Source organism: Miniopterus natalensis, chromosome 3, assembly GCF_054644295.1.
Source record: "Miniopterus natalensis isolate mMinNat1 chromosome 3, mMinNat1.hap1, whole genome shotgun sequence".
In the NCBI taxonomy this organism is placed as follows: Eukaryota; Metazoa; Chordata; class Mammalia; order Chiroptera; family Miniopteridae; genus Miniopterus; species Miniopterus natalensis.
The window spans coordinates 95,346,327-95,366,837 of NC_142083.1; the positions used below are offsets into that span (position 1 = coordinate 95,346,327).

A 20,511-nucleotide genomic window follows, 5' to 3' on the forward strand; every position below is an offset into this window, starting at 1 on the left:
TGGAGGAGGGAAGGGGCCAGAACTAGACCCTGAGACCAGAAGTTGCTGGCCAATGGGGGTGGGGGTGGGAGATCCTCCCTTCCCAATAAAGCCCCTCTCCCACAGTTTAGGGGTGTCCTACATGGGATCTCTGCCTGTTCCCTAACTGGCCCCACCCGGGTCCTGTGCAGCGGATGGAAAGTGAGCTACCTTCCACCTTGCCCCGAGTCTCAAAGGACCCCCTACCCTGCACCCCATGCAGCCACGCAGTGTCATGTGGTCCTGATGGCATCCACACACTGTCACCGTGGTGTCACACACTAGGGCAGCCAGGCCCCTCAGCCTCACCCCACAGCCCCCTCCACCCCTGGTCCCTGGGGGGGGGCACAGTACACCCATTGTCCCCTACCCCAGCCCACCACCTGCGAAAGTGCCCTCTCCTGGAGACCCTCCCCTCAGGAGACCCCCTCCCCTTCCCTGACTCCCTCACCCCCCCTCTGAGCTCCCCTCTCCCCTTCCTGAGCCCTAGTCCCCCCCAAGACCCTTCTCTGCGCCCACATCAGCACGCCTTCCAGTCAGCAGCGGGCGCGGGCCTCAGTTTCTCCCCATGTGCGGAGAGACTCCTTGGGGTGGCTCCATTGGCACCGGCCCCTTTTCGAGCCCAGAATGGGACCTTCCACCGAGTCCAGGCCGCGAGGGTTAACCCGGGAGCGGGGCGGGGCGGGGCGGGGCGGGGCGGCTCCGAGGCCAGTGCCCCCCGCGGGCTTCGCCCCTCGCCATGGCCGCCGGCCCCGCGCCCCACGGAGGGCGCCCCCGCGTGCAGATGCCTCACCTGAGCAAGGTGGGTGGCGGAGCGGGGTCCCGCGGCCCCTGGGATTTCGGGGATTTCGGCTGGGAGGGGCGGGAGAGGAGCGGGCGCGGGTGGGCGCGGGCCTCGGGGCGTCGGCATTTTGTGGGGCGGGGTGAGGCTGCGGAGACCCCGGGCTGGGGAGGTCGCCCCCCGTCCCCGCCCCTCCCCCGCCCGCCCGGGCCCTTTGCCTGCAATGCCTGAAATCGCACCATCTGTGTGCGTTAATCTCTGAGCACACTGACCCGGGCAACCCGGCCTGGTCCGCGCAGGCAGGATGTGGGGTGGGGGAGGCCGGCCGGGCAGCCCCTCAAGGGCCCTTTGCCCAGATGGAGCGCATGGTCGTGAGCATGCAGGACCCCGACCAGGGCGTGAAGATGCGGAGCCAGCGACTGCTCATCACAGTGGTTCCTCACGCGGTTACAGGTGAGTGTGGGGCGTGGGGGCTGGGGGTGCTGGCCCTGCCTTGGCCCCCCCAACCCAACCTCTGCTACCCAGGCAACGACATTGTGGAGTGGCTGATACAGAAATACTGCATCTCAGAGGAGGGTAAGGGGGTCACCCTGCTGCCCTTCCTGGACCCTGGCACACCTTGGGGTCCCAGGGCTGATGAGTCTGGGCCTTCTGGGGCTCACCAGTGTCAGGACCAAGCCAAGTGTTGGGGAAGGGGAACTCATCTCCAGAGACCCTGCTCAAGTCTACCCAGATGAGAACTCACCACCCTGCCCACCCTCCCAACCCCACCCCAGAGGCCCTGCGCCTGGGCATCCTCCTGGTGTGGCATGGCTACCTGTACCCGCTGCGGGACCCCCGCAGCCTTGCGCTCCAGCCTGACGAAACACTCTACAGGTTCCAGGTCAGTCTCAACTGGGAGCCGGTGGGAACCCCACCCCCAGCAGCCCAATTAGTGGGAATTCCTGGAAGAGGTGGGGCTGGGGTGGGAGCAAAATGAGGCGATGTCACAGCAGGCCTGGTGGGCTACTGTCCCTCCCCCAAAAGGCCTGGACTGGAAGCTTCCTTGTGGTAAAAGATCAGGTTAAAGGGAGGGGCCTTCAGTTTCTCTGGGACCACAGCAGGACCTCCATAAGGGATAGTACCTATGGAGGATTCTGCCAGCTTCCCCTGGTCATTACGCCCCCACTCCAAGAAGGAGACTGTGCGGGGCCTGGGGACAGGATCCCTGCACCTCGATGTGTGTGTGTCCTCAATCAAGATGGATCCCCCTGCCTGCCCTTCCCGGCCACAGTAGGAACCCAGGTCAGGCCTTGCCTCCTTCAGTCTCTGTCCCTGCCTCCCAGCATAGACTGTGACTATATCTAGGGCTTGGGAAGCCCCACCCCACCCCTCCCTGGAGTGAAGGCTCCTGGAGCTCAGAGGCAGGGAGGCAGCCCCTGAACAGGGCCCCAAGGGCTGAATGGAGCTCAGTTCCAGGTGGAAAGAATGGCTGGTGGTCAGCTGAGCCTCCAGGCTTTAGGTAGATAGGCAGATTCTCAAGCACCCCATCCCCAGCCAGCCCAGTCTCTTCCCAAGAGAACTGAGAGTGTGGGGGCAACTCCTGGGGTGAAGAAGGCCCAGGAGGTCCCAGACACCCCTTGTTCCCGCATGGCACCAGACACCCTATTTCTGGACGAGCACTCTGTGGCCAGCTACTGAGCTGGACTATGGTGAGTAAGGAGGGGTGGACTAGCCTGGGACAAACTCCCAGGACTGGTGGCCTCTGGGTGATGCCACAGGGAAGGAGGGGGCAGAGTGCTCCTCTGCAGCCTGTCCCCCGTCCTTCCAGCCATCTACCTAGCCAAGAAGAATATCCGAAAGCAGGGAGCCCTGGTCGACCATGAGAAGGTGGGACACCGCCCTCCCCAGGCTGAGTCCAGCCAGAGGAACCCAAGCGCCACTTATGTCCCCAGGGCCTCACGGTTTGCCTCAGAGCACACAGCCCGGCCCCAGGATAATGCAGACACACAGACACACCATACCCTGTAGTGTCTCAGTGGGGATGGGGGAGGGCCCATGCCTTGCCCCTGAACTTGGCATGGAAGGGGTTACCCACTGGAGACCTTGACACCACCCCCAGGAGCACTATGACCTGCTGCACAGGAAGATCAACCACACTTGGGACCTGGTAGTGATGCAGGCAAGAGAACAGCTGCGGTGAGACCCCAAGCCCAGCGGGCACAGAGCCCAGACTGCCCAGGAAGCCCAGAGGCACTTAGCTGGGCACTGGCAGCCATGGGACCAGAAACGGCACAGCCCAGGCTTGGCTGCCTGCCCAAGACCTGGCCTGAGCGTGGGTAGGGGAGGTGCTGTGCTGGGCACCATGTTACCCCAACTCTGCCTACCCGTCCTTCCAGGGCAGCTAAGCAACGCAGGAAGGGGGACAGGCTGGTCATTGCGTGCCAGGAGCAGACGTACTGGCTGGTGAACAGGCCTCCGGTGAGCCCCTTGTGTGGGGAGGGACTGGTTCCTTGGATAGTAGCAGGTCCTGCTGGGAGTCAGTGTGTGGTTTTCTTTTCGTATATTTTTATTGATTTCAGAGAGAGGAAGGGAGAAGGAGGGAGGAAGAGAGAGAGAGAGGGAAGGAAGGAGAGAGAGAGAAACATGTATGATGAGAGAGTCATTGATTGGCTGCCTCCTGCACACCCCCTACTGGGGTGGAGCCCGCAACCCAGGCATGTGCCCTGACTGGGAATCGAACCGTGACCTCCAGATTCATAGGTCGATGCTCAACCACTGAGCTACCCTGGCCGAGCCAGTGTGTGCTTTTCAAATGGTGCCCGATGGGTGACAGAAGGCTCTAGTTTTGTGGCTCATCAGAACCCAGAGGTCATGAGGCCAGGTCTAAGGCCTCCCCATCCTCACAGACCACAGGACAAAAGCTTCTCTCTGAGACTAAGGGAGAGGCCTGGGGAAGCTGAGTGGGGGGACCAAAAGACCCTAGCGATGAAGCAAGTGGGATGAAGCTTAGCTGCAGCTTTTGGGGGTGCTGGCCAGGGGTCAAGCCTTGCCCAGATCCACTGGTGGTTTGAGGTTCCCTTACTGTGTGGGGCAGTGGAGAGATGTCTGGGTCCGTAGTGGCAGTTACAGCAAACCATGAATGGAAGCTCCTGTGGGGAAAAAACCAAGGAAAAAGATTCCGGGAGGCACCCACAGGCCTGATTACCTTATCAAGTGTGTTTGCGGGGAAGCTCTGGGAAAATGACTCAATCTTCCACCTGAGGGCCAGGCAGCTGGACGTGGGGAGGAAGGTGGAGCGGGCATGGCTCCCAGACTGTGCATGACCGATGGTGGGGCCCAGGAGTGCGCCAGGCTAAGCATACAGGGTGAGCGGAGCATGTGGAGGGGACCAGGAATGGCAGCTGGAGCCTCTGGGCAAGTGGACATGAGGATCTGACCTGGCAGAGGGATGGAGAGGGCCAGACCAGCATGTGTATTTGAGGACAGGGTGGCGGGACCAGTGGCTTTGGATGAGTGGAACTGTCTCAAGAAGGATGGTGAGGCGGTTGAATCCCTGGCTTGAGCAGTCGGTACACGGGGGTGAGCCTGGCTGAAGAGCGGAGGAGTGGGAAGGTTTGGGGGAAAAGTTAAGAATTTCGCTTTAGTGGCAAAGCCAGGCTGGGATGACACATGGATTTGGAGCTCAGTGGAGCCATGAGCTGGCTGAGGTGCTGGAGAGGAAACTGAGAGTGTCTCGGAGAGACTTGGGACTCAGGACTCAGGTTTCTGGGTTCTTCTGAGTGTCAGTTTCCACGTCAAAGGGTGACATGTGGGCTCAGAGCTTCAGTATGGGGGAGCCAATGAGGGGCAGGAACATAGCTCTAGGGTGGGGTCTCAGCAGCCCACCTGAGCTGTGCCCCCACCTCATCTAATCTCCCCTCTGCAGCCTGGGGTCCCCAGTGTGCTGGAACAGGGTCCAGAGCGGGGCTCCTGCATTGCCAGGGGAGTGCAGATGGTAAGAACCCTGTAGGAGTGCGTGCTCCACCCCCCCAGCCACACACATGCCTCCTCCACCGCCCACCCCTGCACCCATGGCTCCCGCCCCCCCCAGCCCCAACACACCAATGCACACACCGCTCCCTGCCCCTGCTCCACCATTATGGGACTACTTGGGGGCTGCCCACCCATCTATGCATTCATCTGTCCATCCAAATGGCACTTGACCCGCCCCACTCCTGGTCTCATTCTCCCCTCATCCTAGCCCCCCATTCCCAGCCGCCCTGCTAACTCTTGCCCTCTCACTTCCCACCTGCTGCCCTGGGTGAAAGTAAGTGCAATGGACCCTGGGGAGGGTGGGGGGCCCTTCCCCCAGGCCAGACCAGCCACCTCTCTCCAAGGTGTCAGTTGGCCTCAGGAACCAGAAGGACAGACATGGACAAACTTTGCAGCAGCAGAGGCCCCTGTTCAAATCCTATGACACCCAAAACAGAACAGATACATTTAGTACCTTACTGATAAAACTACTTCCTAAGTTCAAAATCATAAGCTCATGACCATAGGTTTATAATTTCCCCATTATGGTCAGTCCAGGAGAGCTGACACAAAAGTTGGAAATCACAGGCACCCTGAGGGTGCTCTTTGCCTCCCCTCGGCTGATCAGTGATGGTTGTGCAGTGTTCAGAAGGGTCAGCAGTCCAACGGCCGTGCTCCTCCACCTGGCCCATGAGGAGATGGCAGGCAGATTCCAAATTCTGAACAGGATAAGTCTGGAGCACAGTCAACAGTCTGGCTTCCTAGTGTGACCCATAGTATTTCTTACCTATATGCTGTTTTTAAAAACACTTAAGTACATTTGCAAAGATGGGATAGTGATAATTGGGAAACCTCGAGGTAACTTTGAGAACATTCTGGAAATCTCCAAACTATAGGCCCCCAAAAAGCTTCCTGGAAAGTCAGACCCTGCCATCAGGGGAGGGGCTCCAAGGGACTGGGCAGGGGTCTGGGCCCTTCTCTGCAGCCCACGGTGGGATGTCAGTCCCTAGCAGGGGCCTGCCTTCTAACTACAGCTTTCCTGGCCCCCTCTAGACCAAGAACATGGATTTCTACAAGCAGGAGGTAGGTCCTAGGGGCTGGAACGTGGGAGTGGGCTGGCTGACCTGCAGCCTTGGCCCTGCCTCACAGGTCCCATGTCGTAGATCGAGTGCTGCAGAAAGGCCCTGGGCAGGATCCGGGTGAAGTCCTCTGTCTGCCTTGAGGCGTGAGTGGGATGGGGGTGGCAGCTGGAGACCCCAAGCCCAGAGTCCAGATCCTTCTTTTAGTGCCCTCGACCCATAACCCCTCCCTGCACTGGCCCTTGGCACCATCCCCACCCCTAGGTACCTGAAGTTCAGCAGCCAGCACGGCCCGCATGACCCCATCATGTCGGGGTGCCTGCCCAGCAACCCCTGGATCACAGATGATGACACCTACTGGGCCATGAATGCACCCAAGTGAGCTCAGGATGGGAGAGGGGGTCTGCAGGTGTTCTTCCCCCTGTCCCACGCTCCCCACATTCCTCATGCTCCTGACACACACACCCCGTCCCCCAGTGTGGCTGCACCCACGAAGCTCCGTGTGGAGCGATGGGGCTTCAGCTTCCGGGAACTCCTGGAGGACCCTGTGGGACGGGCCCATTTCATGGACTTTCTCAGGAAGGAGTTCAGTGGTGAGACGCCCCCGCCCCCTGTTTGAGGCCCAGTGAGGGAGGCTGCCTGGGACCCCCCCCAGGTTCCATCCAGCCCTGACACGGCTCCGGCTGGGCCTGGCCTGGTGCTTGGCCCCCAGCCGAGAACCTCAGCTTCTGGGAGGCCTGTGAGGAGCTGCGCCACGGTGGGCAGGCCCGGGTCCCCGCGCTGGTGGACTCCGTGTACCAGTGAGTGCGGGGGGCCTGGCTGGCTGGGGGGCAGGCCCGTGGAGCCTGGACCCACCCGGCTGTCCTGTCCCCACGCCCAGGCAGTTCCTGGCCCCTGGCGCCGCCCGCTGGGTCAACATCGACAGCCAGACGATGGAGCGGACCCTGGAGGGCCTGCGGCGGCCCCACCGCTACGTGCTGGATGCGGCCCAGCTGCACATCTACATGCTGATGAAGAAGGTGGGTGCTTCCTCCCCACTGGGGCCCTCCGGCCCCCCGCGTAGCTATTTCAGGAAGCTCCCTAGGACCCGGGCGCCAGCAGCGCGCCCCGAGCAGAGTTTACTCGGTGTCCCCGAATAGCCAGTCAGGGCCCGCACCTGCCGCTGGCCTCTCGGGTTAGTTTCCTGTTGCCCTTGTAGAAAACGCCACTCACTTGGTGGCTTAAATGAGCACACACTTACTCTCTGGGGGCCAGGGTCTGAGCCGGGTACCTCTGCGCTAAAGTCAAGGCGTCCCTGAGGCTGGTTCCTTCTGGAGGCTTCAGGGGATAATCCGTTCCATAGCTTTTTGTTCCTAGACTCTGCACCCCCATCCTTGGCTCATGGCCCATCCCCCATCTTCAAAGACAGCAGTGTATCATCTTTGTTTTTCAGTTAAGAATTTTTTATTGATTTGAGAGAGAAACATCAATCTGTTGCTCCAACCATCCATGCATTCATTGGTTCCTTCCTGTACGTGCCCTACCTGGAGATTGAACCAGCAACCCTGGCATACTGGGATGAGGCCGACTGAGCCACCTGGCCAGGGCTTTTTCTTTTTTTAAATTAAAATTTATTTTTCAATTATAGTTGAGATACAGTATTATATTAGTTTCTGGTGTAGCATCTTTAAATCTCTCTGACCCTCCTCCCTCGATCTTTCACCTATAAGGATCCCTGTGGTTACATTGAGCCCACCTGGATAGTCCAGGCAATCTCCCCACCTCAACATCATTAATTTAATCACATCTGCAAACTCCCTTTGCCACATAAGTAGACATATTCACAGGGCCTGGGGGTTAGGGTGTAGACATCTCTGGGCAACTTTATTTTATATACCACAGCCTACAAGTATTTATTTTTCTAATTTTTTTCAACTTGCTTGACTTTAGATCCAAACAAGGCCCATACATTAGAATTGGTTAATGTCTCTTAAACCTCTTTTTAGAGTACTGTATAGGTTTCTTTTCCATCTTTTCTTTTAATTTTTTGTTTTATTTGGAAGGAACTGGGTTCTTTGTCCTGTAGTTTCTCAGAGTTTGGATTTTGCTGAGTCCCTGTGGCATCTTTGACGTGTTGCTCTGTCCCCTGTTGCTAAAAATTGGTAGTTAAATTCAAGTGTTGATCAGAAGTCATTTTCTAAATTTTTTATTTATTAATTTTAGAGAGAAACAGTAAGGGGGAGAGAAACATCAATTTGCTGTTCCACTTATTCATGCATCATTGGTTGGTTCTCGTATGTGCCCTGACCAGGGATCGAACCCGCAACCTTGGTGTATCAGGACGACACTCTAACCAACTGAGCTACCCGGCCAGGGCTACAGTAAACTTTCAGCTTTGTTATTTGTTCAGTGTCGTCAAGAACACTTTCTTCAGCTTGGTGCATTCTTCCGTCAGGAGGTACATGAGATTTGGTTGCCTCCCTTTTGTGACTAAGCAGCCACGACGGTCATTGCCCAGACTCGTGACTTCATCAGCAACGTTCTAATCCCATCGCTGCCTCTTTGTTTATGGGCTGGAAGCCTCCGCTCGCCTACTGTGTGCCGGCCAGTGATACCCATCATGTAGGAAAGGCAGAACCAATGCTTGATTCCTTCCTTTAATTTCCACTTATCAAAATAATGAGTTCAGCTGATCCCTGATATCTGCCAAGGGGAGGTCATGAGGTTTCAGTGTTTTTAATACCATCGTAAATTCACATTTTCACTGGATTTGATGGGCTTCAATCCATGCCAGTTCTTATTCTTACGTGATATTCAGAGGTCCATGATGTGTCCCGCGGTCTCTGGTGGCTTCCTTGCTTTCTGATGTGATAGCTGTCCCAGGTTGATCCTGCCCCGGGCCTAGAGCCAGCCATTTCCAAGGGCAGCCCTGGCCCTTTTTCATGGGTGGTATCTAGAAACCTTGACCTACACACCAGATATGTTCATGCCACTGGGGTGGTCACCATTTCCTGGCCTGTCAGTGGACAGAATTAGGAAATATGTGTGTTTTAAACATAATGTATTCATACTGATACTTCTAATTCAGGTTCAGGATTACTTTCTCTACCTCCTGGACCTTTTCTCTTTTTTCACTCCCACTGAAATCTTGGCTTCCAACAATGCTACAGAATTACTTGTTTGCTCGTCTCACACTTCACTCAGTTGTCTGAACTGCACGACACACAGCACCATTTACAATTCAACTACTGACAGCGAGCGGTTTCCTTTGTTCCTTCTTTGGCCCCTTGTATGTGTCCTATTTGGAATGTCCCCCGGAATGGCGTTGTTGTTGTGTGGTTAGGGTGGTGTCTCCCACTGGATGTCCAGCTCCATGTGTGGCACTTTACTTTCAATGTTTGGAGACTGCTTACGTATTCTTTCATTTTACAATTATGTGAAATATCTAGTTTCAAAATCCAATCTACAAAGCAGGATAAGTTCACATAAATCCAGCTTCCATCTCTGCCCCTCCATTTTCTTCCCAAGATAAATTTATATTTATCTTTTAAAAATACGAACAATGAGATTCATAGACTCCTCTCCCACCTTACTACCATATAGTTTTCCTCAACCTTTGTTTTTATTCAGCTGTGTCCTTGCCCTCACCGCGGGGCAGACAGTTGCTCCACATCCGCACACTGGGGGTGCCATGGTTCATGCCCGTGTGGGCGCCGGGCTCTTGCACACCTTTGGCTGTTAAATGGCCCGGGGGATGGGAGCCCAGGTCTGCCTGTCAGCTGACTTGGCCAGGGCAGGTCTGGATGGCTGCCTCCAGCGCCATCCGCTGGCAGCTCGGAGGGTCAGAGCAGCGCCAGGCTGGAGCTGGGGGAAGCTGAGCCGGAGGCGGAAGGCAGCGGGGCTGACCCCCATTTCTTACAGGACTCCTACCCGCGGTTCCTGAAGTCCGACATGTACAAAGGCTTGCTTGTGGAGGCCATGACGCTCCCGGAGACAAAGAGACGGTGAGCCTAGGTGTGCCCGTGCCCAGGAGCTGAGGCGAGCAGGGCGCTTGCGGCCGCCCTGCACTGAGGCCGCTCTTGCCCGCAGTGTGTTCCCATTCATGTGGAAGCGGCGGCACTCGAGCCTGAGCCCTGCTGTCCTTCCTGCTCCTGCCTCGGGGGAGCCTGCAGCTGCTGCTGGTGGCCCTGGGGGTGGCGATGAGGCATAGGTGGGCCTGAGCTGGAGTAGGAGGTGACCATCCTCGCCTCATCACCCTCTTCTCACCCAGGGTTCTGGCAGCTGCTGAGATGCCAGCATGGGCACCCCGTAGTGCACAGAGGGTCTGGCCTTGCTGTGGGGCACACGAGTCTCTCCCAGACTTCCCAGAAGGGACTGGTCTAGGTGCTGACTACCAGAGAGGGGTGTCATTGGCCAAACTTGGGTTACCTGGAGAAAGGTGGACAAGATGGGCAAACCAGACCGAGGCCACGCTCCTGGCATGAGGTAGTCTTCAGTTCAGCTCTAGGTGCCCACCCCCATCGCCAGACCATTAAGTTAGCAGGCGAGTACCTGGGAGCCAGATGCAGACAGGTGGTGTCGAGCAGGAGGCACTTGTCACATGGTGAGGAAATGCAGGCTTCAAAGCTAATTTACCCACTTTGCCTTGCTCAGTGTGACCCCAATGCGGACTCCACAGAACTCCCAGAATTTTGCTGGGGCTGTGCTCAGCCTTCTGGGTACAGAGCTGTCCCCAAAGGTGCTGCCCTGACCTTCACTGTCACTGTATTTGTCCCAGACCTGTCCTGAAGGTGCACCTGTTTGGCCTTCTCGAGGCTCTTGAGGCTGTGGCTCTTCTGCCAGTTGAACAGAGCTGACTCCAACATTGTCCCTCTCTCACAACTGTCCCTGATGACAGCCCTGCCTGGGTGGGCGGGCAGAGCCTCTGAGAGGCGCTGACACCAGCTGTCCTTGATTGGGAGGGCCCCACCCACCCCCTTCCCGACTCAGGGTGAAGGAACTGCTCCTTTGGGGGTACAGCTCTGACTGGTTCAGGCGAGGCAGTGCCCCCCTCTCCTGGCTAGCCTGCTCCTGCCCACTCCTGGCACAGAAATAAAAGACCCTTGGCCGGGGTAGCTCAGTTGGTTAGAGTCATCCCAATACACCAAGGTTGTGGGTTTGGTCCTCGGTCAGGGCACATATAAGAATCAACCAATGAATGCGTAAATAGCGGAACAAGTCGATGTTTCTCTCACACATCAATAAAGAAAAAAAGACAAAAAAAGACCCTTGGCCTCACTCTGAGCTCATCCTGCTGTGGTCCACATCATGGTCTGTGTGTGTGTGCACATGTTGTGTAAGTGTGGTGTCTCTCTGTGTGCACGAAGCACGCAGTGGTGAGGGAGGTGGTGAAAGAACGTGGGGAGTTCAGGTGTCATGGAAGGCCCTGCGCGTGGGCACCCACAGCAGAGAGACCAGCCCTCGGGCTGAACTCAGGTTGCACACCTGGGGGGGGGGGGGGGTCTTTGGCGAGACAGCCAGGAAGCCGTCTGTGCTCTGGTGGACAATGCCCGAGCGCTCCAGGGTAGGCTGTGCCCTAAGCCCATGGAGTTCCAGGGATGGAACCCCACGGGCACAACTGCTTTATTTACAAATCCAGGGTGCAGGAGGCCCACCATTGAGGGCATCCCCTAGGCTCAACCCCCTAACTCCTGCTTACCATCCCAGGACCTATACAGGGTGGTCCCTCCCCAGAGCTGGCTCCCTGTCCAGGGCTGTGGACCCCAACCTGGACTCTGAGAGGTCTTGGGCATCACTCAAGTTCTCAGCCCTACCTGGCTCTAGGTGACTTTCACTTGCAGACCTGTCACTTTTTAAAGGGCATTTTTTGGGGGGGGTGGAGAGCTTGGGGTGACGGGGACAGCTTTTTGTATTTAAATGTCCACAGGAGGCCTGGCTGGGCGTGGCTCAACGGTTGAGCATCAACCTAGGATCCAGGCAATCAGGGTTCGATTCCTGGGTCAGGGCATGTGCCTGGGTTGCGGGCTAGGCAGCCAATCAATGACTCTCTTATCATTGATGTTTCTCTCTCTCTCCCCCTCCTTTCCTCTCTCTGAAGTCAATAAAGATATATTAAAATAAATGTTCACAGGAAATTCCTATAGGATTCTCTAAAAACATCTCCCTCATCACTCTGGTATCCAAAGTTGCATCTCCCAGAAGCCTCCTGCCTGGGCTCCTCCTGCCTGGGCAGCTGCCAGAACTCACTCCCAACCCCTCCCTGGCCAGCCCTTGGAAGACACAGGGGTGCTGGGGGACCCACTGCACTGCCTGTCCCAGGTGGGAGCACACTCATGTCCATGAACTGGGTTCCTGGCTTGCTGTGGGTAAACAGGGAGGGGTCCTCAAACCTGAGATGCACTTGGAGGCTGTGCTGAAAAAGACCTGTGGGCCCTTAGTTTCTAATCTGGCAGGAATGGGGGGGCACTCCAAGAACTACAGGGGTCCCTCACTTCCTCAGCCATCTTTCCCACCCTGCCCCAGAAGCCTGGCCAGTAACAAATCCATTTCACCCATTTGAAGCAGAAAGACACGAGGTGCACATGTGCCCTCTGGGGCTTTTTTAGTTAGTGCAAAAAAACCGTTTATTCTGGTTTCTTTCCATGGTACCCAGAGTCGTCAGGCTGCTTTTTGGCCTGGGCTGCCTGAGCTGCACAGTGTATCACAGCAGCACTGGGACTGCAACAAGGCACAGAGGTGAGTCCTGCATCAGGTGACACCAATGCTGGGGATGTCCGAGCACCAGGAAGGAGGAGAGCTGGCTATACCTAGGGGTGCAGGGACTCCAGAGGGACCAGTGGCTCCACTGTGTATCGAGAGGGTGCAAAATGACCCCAGTGTGCGTCCTACGGCCAGTTCCTTGGGAAATTCACAGCACAAGCACCCAGCACAGGGTGTAAACTCCCCTCACAGCATCCATGAGCAGTGCCACTCATCATGTCCTACAAGGCCCACTCTTCATGGGCCAGGTCAAAGGGGCTCCCCAAGGCAAGTCGCCACCAACCATGCTAGAGTCTTCCCTCATTGCCCTGGGAAGGGCCGGGGGCTGGTACTGCCTCAGGTCCCAGCTGCTGCCGAGGCCACCCCAGGGACCACCACCCTCTGAGCTCCATGACCACAGGGCAACAGTGCAGAGAAGGAAGAGCTCAGATGGGAAGTGGGGAGGGAACTTCTGCAGGATGGATCTGGGCTTTCCCCACAGGGAGACCACCGTGAAGGCAGCTAGCCTTGAGTATGTGACTCCAGTGGGGCACAGAGTGAGGACCTGTGTAAGGACACAACATGCTGGGCAGGAGAGGCCTGGGTGTCCCCTCACCCACCCACATCCCTGGGTACTAAGGAGACCCTGTGGAGAGTGTCACCAGGCTCAGGAGTGGGGAGTCAGTGTACAGAGCAAATGAACGAAGGGCCAACTTCCTACGATGTTTAATTTCAGCGGCTGGAGCCTCTCTCATGTGCTCCGGCCGCTGTGCATCTAGGCCTCACTCCGGTACCGCAGGTGGGAGAGCCGGTCCCTGATGGCCTGGTCACTGTCGTGCCCACCCTCAGTCAGGCGAACCACCCTGCTGCTCAGGACGAGGTCCTTTATCTTGTGCTTGGCCATGGAGACAAGGCCGGGTACATCTGGGCTGGAGGGGCCCGTAAGGAATACGCAGGCGGCATGGCGGCCGGGCTCGAACAGGGCCACTGTGGAGGACACAGCCGTCAGGTCTCGGGACCAGACACAGCAGACCTCCCCGTGCGCTGGGCTCAGGCTACACCGAGGCCACACTCACCTTGGAAGGCAACGATGTTGGCAGAGATGTTGGCCAGCTCCAGCAGGATGCCAGGCAGAGTGGGGTGAAACATGTACAGGCTGTGCTGTGTGTCTCTGGGTTCCTAAAATGAGCACCAGCAATGGGATATGAGACTGACCAGGGCTGCAGACATCTCTGTGTCTGGGCCAAGAAACTGAGTGTCCTAGGCGTGGTAGCTGGGCAGTGCTGTGCTCATCCCTTATGGGACACTCCTGACACACTGACCACTCCCAGAGCTGTGTCCACTGGGGTCCCTGCCTGGTGTCCCCCAAAACACCAAACTGAATTCTGCATCCCTCTTCCCCCAACCTGACCCTGATCCTTCTTGGTGTGCTCCACCTGGAACTTGGCCCCGCCTTCCCCAGTACACTGCACTTCTTCCCAGATCCCCCCTGCCCACCCCCGGGGCAGACCCAAGCCCTAGCCTTCCCTGTGGCCAGGGCGCAGCCTCATCCACCCACTCTCCCACGGCTTCTATTTATCTGTGCATGTCCAGTCACCCAATTAGCTCGAGGAGGGGCCTAAGACAGGCCTCTGGTCTCTGGCCCTGGCACTTGGCTCCTGGCACATGTTCTCTGATCATGTGCTCTGCCTGTACCATCTGGTTGGCACTGACCTGCTCGTAGAGGCCCCAGAAGAAGAAGGCTGAGCGGTGGTCTGCAGTTGGCAGGCTGGCGGACTGAGGGTACCCAGGGAAGCCTGGAAGGGCTTGACTCCAAAGGACTGCCCCAGTGCTGAGGTCCAGGAGCAGGATCTGGGGAGGAAGGGGACAGCATGGGGCAGTTAATGGTGGGGCTCACACAGGCACATGGGCCAGCCCTGAACACGCTGCTCCCTGAGGCTGACTGGGATGACTCTCTGAGGCCCCAGTTGTCCCAGCTCTGCCTCCAGGCCACAGCCCTGTCTGCTGTTCAGACTAATTTGCCTCAGCTACAAACAAGGGTGGGACCACAAAAAGAAGTGCAGCCAACCTGTCTGTCAATGCCGGTTCCATTTTCAATGACCACGGCCAAGGTGTCAGGTTTGTAGTGACCAAAGATGGGTTTTCTAGATGAATAGGGAAGGAGAAGTCATGAGGGCTCTGTGAGGAGGTACCTGGGGACAAGTATGCCACCCATCTTCTTCCTGGCCAAATCTGGCCCTGGATGGGAAGCAAAGGGGGCGTCACCGGGCCCTCAGTGAAGGGAAGTACCAGGTGACCAGCAAGAGGCCTCTGACAGAAGCACACTGGTCCTCTCACCCAAACGGGGTTGCCAGGGGGTGGGCTGGCAGTGCCTGGCTTGCAACAACTGCACAGGTTCCTGGAGAAGATCCCTTACCTGAGGACCTGGGGTGCACTGAAGGTCCACCTGAGTGCCAGCTCCTGCCCGTCTAGCAGCACACAGGACTCTGAACTCACGAGGAGGAGGTCCTCGCCACTTTTCCCGGGAACGTTCACCAGATAGTGGATGGCTCCAGAGCTAGAGGATATGGGAGGGGCGCAGATCAGACAGAGGCTGGAGGCAGGGATCCTCCCCCAAGCCCTGTCCACCAGACTCCCACGTGCAGTCCTGTAATCCTTAGCTCTCAAGTTGGAGACAGAAAAGCAGACCCTCACTGGATCTGGGGAGAGGGTGAGCCCACTGTCGGGGACCTTTCCCTGGTTTTAATGTGGCCTCCGTTTGCCCAATTCCTGTGTCTGAGCCCAGGATGGCCTCACAGTACCAGCAGCAAGGCCCTCAGCCCCTCGACTGCTCTGAGCACTAAGAAACCGGACCTGGCCTGTGTGATGTCGCCCAGACAAACCTGTGTAAAAGCAGCCTCTGGTTGGTGGCGTTGAGCATGTCCTCCCAGCTGGGGTCTCTCCTTAGTAGGCTGTCTCTCCCGGTCACTTTTTCATAGATGCCCTTCACAGAGTGGCCACAGAGGGAATTTGCTACTCAAAACACAGAAGAGCCTCAGGTCATAAGGGGTTGTTGCTGGGGGACCAGGAGGATGCACCCCCATCAGCCCCACTTCTAGGGACATGTGGTGCCCTCCTTGAGCCTGGGATGGGGGAACGAGGCCCTCTGTGGCTTTCTCAGCTTGTCACTGATGAATTTGAATCCCTAGAATAACAGCAGGAGCCAACGAGCCTCACAGCAGTTACAGAGCTGCTCACTCTGCTTTCTCCAGGGCCCAGAGCTCATCTGAGAGCAGCACGGCCCTGAAGGGGAGGCTGCTGTGTGGCCGGGGTGGGGGCACGTACCCAGCGCACCGCAGGGCAGGAGGACGTAGTGGGCGCCTGCGCCAGTGACGTAGAGCAGGAAGCCGCGGGTCCCCTCCACACCGAGGCTGGCTGGGCGGCCAATCTGGTGCCCTGTGCTGCCTGAATAGATGTAGCTGTTAACCTGCAGCACATGGGAAGAGAAAGGGGTCAAAATTCCCCTGGCGTGGGGACAGACGCTTTGATTTAAGAGTGTGTGATGTCCGGGCCGTGTGGGCGCCCTTCCTGGGAGCATGCGCGGTCTCCCCCGCCAGGGCCCCTCTGTCCGCAGAGCCTCGCCCACAGCAGCGGCTGAGGGGGAGGCGCACCCCCTTGTCGGGAGGCCTAGAAGCTGTGGACAGGAACGGGGCTGCCCCAGGGTGCTAGGCCTGCAGGTGCCAGAGCACAAGGCCTCGGGCAAGTCCCTAGACAGGCGACCAGACCCAAGCTCTTCCTGGGAAGTGGAAGCGCCCCAGGAGCAGAGGCGAGAGAGGCTGCGGGGGCTCGGGAGGAGAGCTCTACCTCCTTGTCGTGCTGGGCGAGGACCAGCAGATCTGGGGCCCCGTCGGCGTCGAGGTCAGGCACCTGGAGTAGCGGGCTAAGGATGGAAGCATTCCTCCCGAAGCTGCTAGGCTGGTTCCACAGGGTCTCCCCTAAAAACAAGTACACGTGACCGGGTGCTGGCCCCGGAGCCCCTCCCACAGCAGCCTGGCAGACGCACAGAGACTCCCGCTTGGAAATGAAAATACCTGCCCGTGGGAGGCTGAGGCAGGTGCAGTGAGGGCAAGACTGCTAAACACACTGACGGGCACACGTGCAAAGGACCAGGGGCTGACTTAACAGTGTTAAAGTATTGTTCTGGGAACCGCAGAACTCCCCACCCCCCTACACCTTTTTTTGTTTAGCCATTTTCTAACATTTGGCTCTAGAGCACCTTAGGGCCCATGCTGACCCTCCCCACCTGGACGGACAGGGCTTGGCCTAGCCATGTCCCTAGGCCCCTCAGGACCTGTCTGCTGCTGGGCTCAAAGGTGGACCCTCTGCCCCCACAAAGGTCCTGGCTGAATGGCCTGTGCCTTTGGCCTTCACACAGAAGAGAAGAAAGGTGCTTAGGGTTAAACCAGGGGATTGCAGGTTCTGAGGTAACGGCTTCTGACCCAGACGTAATCGTGCCTTTTTTTTTTTTATCGTCACCCAAGGATATTTTTCCCACTGCTTTACAGAGAGTGGAGGAACGGGACACACACACACACACGTGGATATGAGAAAGACACATCCATTGGTCGCCTCTAGCACGCACCCCAACTAGCGCCCAGGATTGAGCCTGCAACCAAGGTACGGGCCCTTGGCTGGAATCGAACCCAGGACCCTTCAGTCTGCAGGAAAACATGCTAACCACTGAGCAAAACTGGCTGGGGTTAATCTTGTCCTTTTTAAAAAACTGATCCTTTCAAAATATTTCCAACCTGCTCTTTATTTTCCTCCATATCTCAGAACCACAACTTGTAAGGGAAATGTTAATACCTACCAAATCTAGCGTCAAGGCACAAAATTCCTCAAGACCTTGGTGAGGTATGAGCAGCCATCTCCTTGGTGCCTAAATACGGCCAGTTACAGAAGGCACAGAGGAGCACCCTCACATCGAGAGCACTGACAGGCCCAGATCTCCCCTTGCCCTGGGTGCTGCAGAAGGCTGTGGACTCCTACTCCCTATAACAAGGAGCAGCCAAGCTCCTCCCCTCATCTCTGGCACCCCACAGGAAGGGCTCTGCTGTGCTCCCACAAGCAAGATTTAAACAGGAGGTGACAAGACACAATGGCACGTGACATGTCAGAGTAGCTTTGGTGTTGACTGCTAAGTAGCCGAGTCCTCACATGGGAGTTCCCTTCCACTCTGTAACCATCCTTTCCATCCAATCACAGTGCCTGAGAGCAAAGGCTGACCCTTCTCAGAGCATGCTGGCATTGGTCCTCCTGCCTGAGGAGGCCCAGGTGGAGGTGCAGAGAGAACCAGCCTACCTGTAAATAAGTCCACTGCAATGAGAGAACCGGGTCTGCCCACGAGGATGCAGGCAGAAGATGCCCCGCTGTCTTTTGGCCGGGGGACACCACACAACACAAGGGCCCCATCCTGGGCTGCGGGCCTCTCCCAGAGGATGGTGCCGTTGGCCCCTGATACAGCAGCCACAAAGGAGCAGGGAGACGAAAAGCCTGTAGGGGACAGACCCAACTCTGTGGGGCCGTGCACACAGACCACGCACTGCCAGTTCTCCTGAACACCTCGCCCCTGCCACAGCCCCTACTGCCTAGCCTCATTGCCTTTATACCTGGGCCCCTTACCCACCCAGACCCATGGGGGTCCCAGTGTTGATCCCATGGGGGTCAACAGCCAAACAGGGTGGGTGCTGAGATTGGCCTTGTCTCTTTCTAGTCCTGCTATGAAGAAAGGGCAATGCCGATTTCCAGAAATTCCACCAAAAGCTTCCCCCAAACACTGGAAGAGCAAGGACTCCTCCTCTCCCAGTGACTTCCTCCTTCTTTGGGTAGAAACAAAGTTACCTTCATCAGCGCAGGACAGGCTGAAATTGTTGCTATCGTTGGTATTTTTATAAAGAAAGAGAACATCTTGGACCCTGTCCCTGTTTATGTCTTCTGTGGCCAGAAAATCGTAGGTGACTGAAAAAGAAAAGCAGACTCTGTTTTGCAGGCATGTCTGACATGACCTGCTTCTCTGCTCCTCAGGGTACAGCGCCAGTTAGAACCCACCACTACGAGATCACCACAGGGACTAGCCATTGCCCACAGCTCTTCAGAATGCCAGCCACTCCTCACGCACAGGATGGATGACAATATCAGGGGTTAATTTTTAGGAAGGACCAAGTGGGACACCCGGTACCACAAACGGATGTCTGCGCAGCTTCTGTTCAGGAATGAATGCCTCCTCAACGTCAGTTTGGGATCGAGACCACACTTCCATACTCGTAAAGGTCTAGCCCTTCCCTTCATTCAATGACTCAAAAGATAAACTATATGTTTTAAAATCAAACACCAAAAGAAAGAATGGGCCTGTACCTTACACCATACAAAAAATGCACGAAAGACATAAAGGTAAGAGCTAAGACTATAAAACTCTTAGCAGAAAACACCGGGAAGTCTTTGACTTTGGTTTCGTTAATGATTCTGATATAATAACAAAAGCATAGGCAACTCTAAGAAAGAAGTGGAGTGTCCAGAGAGAGGCTGAATCAGTTGCTTTTCATAAAGGCCATGACTCCTGACCGCCACTGTTGTGAGAGAAATGAGAGTACGCTTTGCTCTAGCTAAGCCAACTAGAATTTTAGCCCTTTAGGAAGACTGGCAGCCACTGAGAGTTGGCTGTCAAAGGTGACTTCCAGGCTCCAGCACGCACATGCTGCCCCTGCCCTCAGCCCGGAGGAGAGAATGTGTGTGTGTGTGGGGGGGGCGTACCTGCTGTGTTGTAATTGACCCTCCACATCCCCAGTGACGCCGGCTTGTCTGGACACGGGATGATGAAGGAAATCACAAACACCACCAGAAGGCATGTAAACAGCGAGAGGAAAAATGCCACCGTCCGGCACCTGGAGAGGCGGGACTGTGGGGGCGCACTTTTCAGGTGACCTTCCTTTTTCAGTTGGTTTCCCAGGCTCTCCTGCAGCCTCCCTTCTTCATTCTTCAAGGGGTGGATTTCAGCTTCTACGTCCTTGCTGTCCATCGTGCGCACATCCCAGTTTACTTTCTGATCACTGTGCCAATGAAACAAGAGATGGCCAAGAGCTATAGGCAGCACAGTATGATCATCAAGGCCCTGCGTTCTTTTTTTTAAAAGATATCTATTGATTTCAGAGAGAGGAAGGGAGAGGGAGAGAGAGAGAAACATCAATGATGAGAGAGAGTCAGTGATCGGCTGCCTCCTGCACGCCCCCCAGTGGGGATCAAGCCCACAACCTGGGCATGTGCCCTGACCGGGAATCGAACCGCATCTCCTGGATCCTAGGTCGATGCTCAACCGCTGAGCCACGCCTGGCCAGGCAAGGCCCTATGTTCTCAGTGTTGTTCTCAGTGTCGTAGGAGCATGGCTGCAGTGCTGACTGTGGGCTACCAGTCCAAGAAATAAGAGCTAAATAAATGTTTAGGGTGTCACAGATTCCCCTTGAGAAGGTCTTTAAGTCAGAAAGGCAAATTGCTCGTAAGAGCCAGTACAGGGAATATTTTCACCTTCATACACTGATATTTCTTGTCCACTGACCCTGGGACAAGCAGGGCAGCACTGGGCGGGGGCTGATAATCAGTCCATACACTAAACATTAACAAAGCCCTGCCAGCTCACAGGCTGGGCACCTCTGATCAGCCTTCTGCCAGCCTGAAGTACAGATGGAACAGCCTGGTAGGGCTCCCTAGAGAGTCACGAACCCTTTACTCACTCAGTGACCTGGGCAGCTCCTTGATCTGACCGCGCCTGGTTTCCTTATCTGTAAAAGGGAAACAATATCTATTTTAGAAGACTGTGTTAAGGGTTAGATTAGTAAGTGAATAGAAAGCATTTAGAACAGTATCTGACACATATGAAGCACTGAAACACTA

General features: G+C 56.4%; 2 protein-coding genes across 4 annotated transcripts in view; one reads left to right on the forward strand and one right to left on the reverse strand.

Annotated features, from left to right (window-relative positions):
- The first annotated feature begins 1,155 nt into the window (after positions 1 to 1,155).
- Positions 1,156 to 11,241, forward strand: RGS11 (regulator of G protein signaling 11). Its single transcript, XM_016216242.2, has 16 exons — positions 1,156 to 1,252; positions 1,325 to 1,375; positions 1,465 to 1,682; positions 2,439 to 2,490; positions 2,610 to 2,668; positions 2,901 to 2,977; positions 3,178 to 3,259; positions 4,707 to 4,775; positions 5,846 to 5,875; positions 5,956 to 6,017; positions 6,136 to 6,249; positions 6,349 to 6,464; positions 6,584 to 6,671; positions 6,752 to 6,890; positions 9,772 to 9,854; positions 9,940 to 11,241. The coding sequence occupies exons 1-16, from the start codon at positions 1,156 to 1,158 to the stop codon at positions 10,058 to 10,060; spliced, it is 1,458 nt and encodes a 485-aa protein (XP_016071728.2). The 3' UTR covers positions 10,061 to 11,241.
- A 1,206-nt stretch (positions 11,242 to 12,447) lies between these two features.
- The window catches only part of FAM234A (family with sequence similarity 234 member A), a 30,285-nt gene continuing 22,221 nt past the window's right edge, over positions 12,448 to 20,511 (reverse strand). For 2 of the 3 annotated variants that reach the window (XM_087815758.1, XM_016216240.2), the window contains exons 3-14: positions 20,352 to 20,399; positions 19,378 to 19,673; positions 18,469 to 18,585; positions 17,929 to 18,120; positions 16,432 to 16,562; positions 15,913 to 16,054; positions 15,471 to 15,600; positions 15,005 to 15,145; positions 14,657 to 14,732; positions 14,302 to 14,439; positions 13,665 to 13,767; positions 12,448 to 13,575 (exon numbers count right to left, since the gene is read on the reverse strand). In XM_087815758.1, coding sequence (XP_087671884.1) covers positions 13,364 to 13,575; positions 13,665 to 13,767; positions 14,302 to 14,439; positions 14,657 to 14,732; positions 15,005 to 15,145; positions 15,471 to 15,600; positions 15,913 to 16,054; positions 16,432 to 16,562; positions 17,929 to 18,120; positions 18,469 to 18,585; positions 19,378 to 19,642 — 1,647 coding nt within the window. In that variant the 5' untranslated portion in view covers positions 19,643 to 19,673; positions 20,352 to 20,399 and the 3' untranslated portion in view covers positions 12,448 to 13,363. Of the gene's footprint in view, positions 13,576 to 13,664; positions 13,768 to 14,301; positions 14,440 to 14,656; positions 14,733 to 15,004; positions 15,146 to 15,470; positions 15,601 to 15,912; positions 16,055 to 16,431; positions 16,563 to 17,928; positions 18,121 to 18,468; positions 18,586 to 19,377; positions 19,761 to 20,351; positions 20,400 to 20,511 lie in introns of all 3 variants that reach the window. The other variant, XM_016216241.2, reaches the window with a different exon arrangement.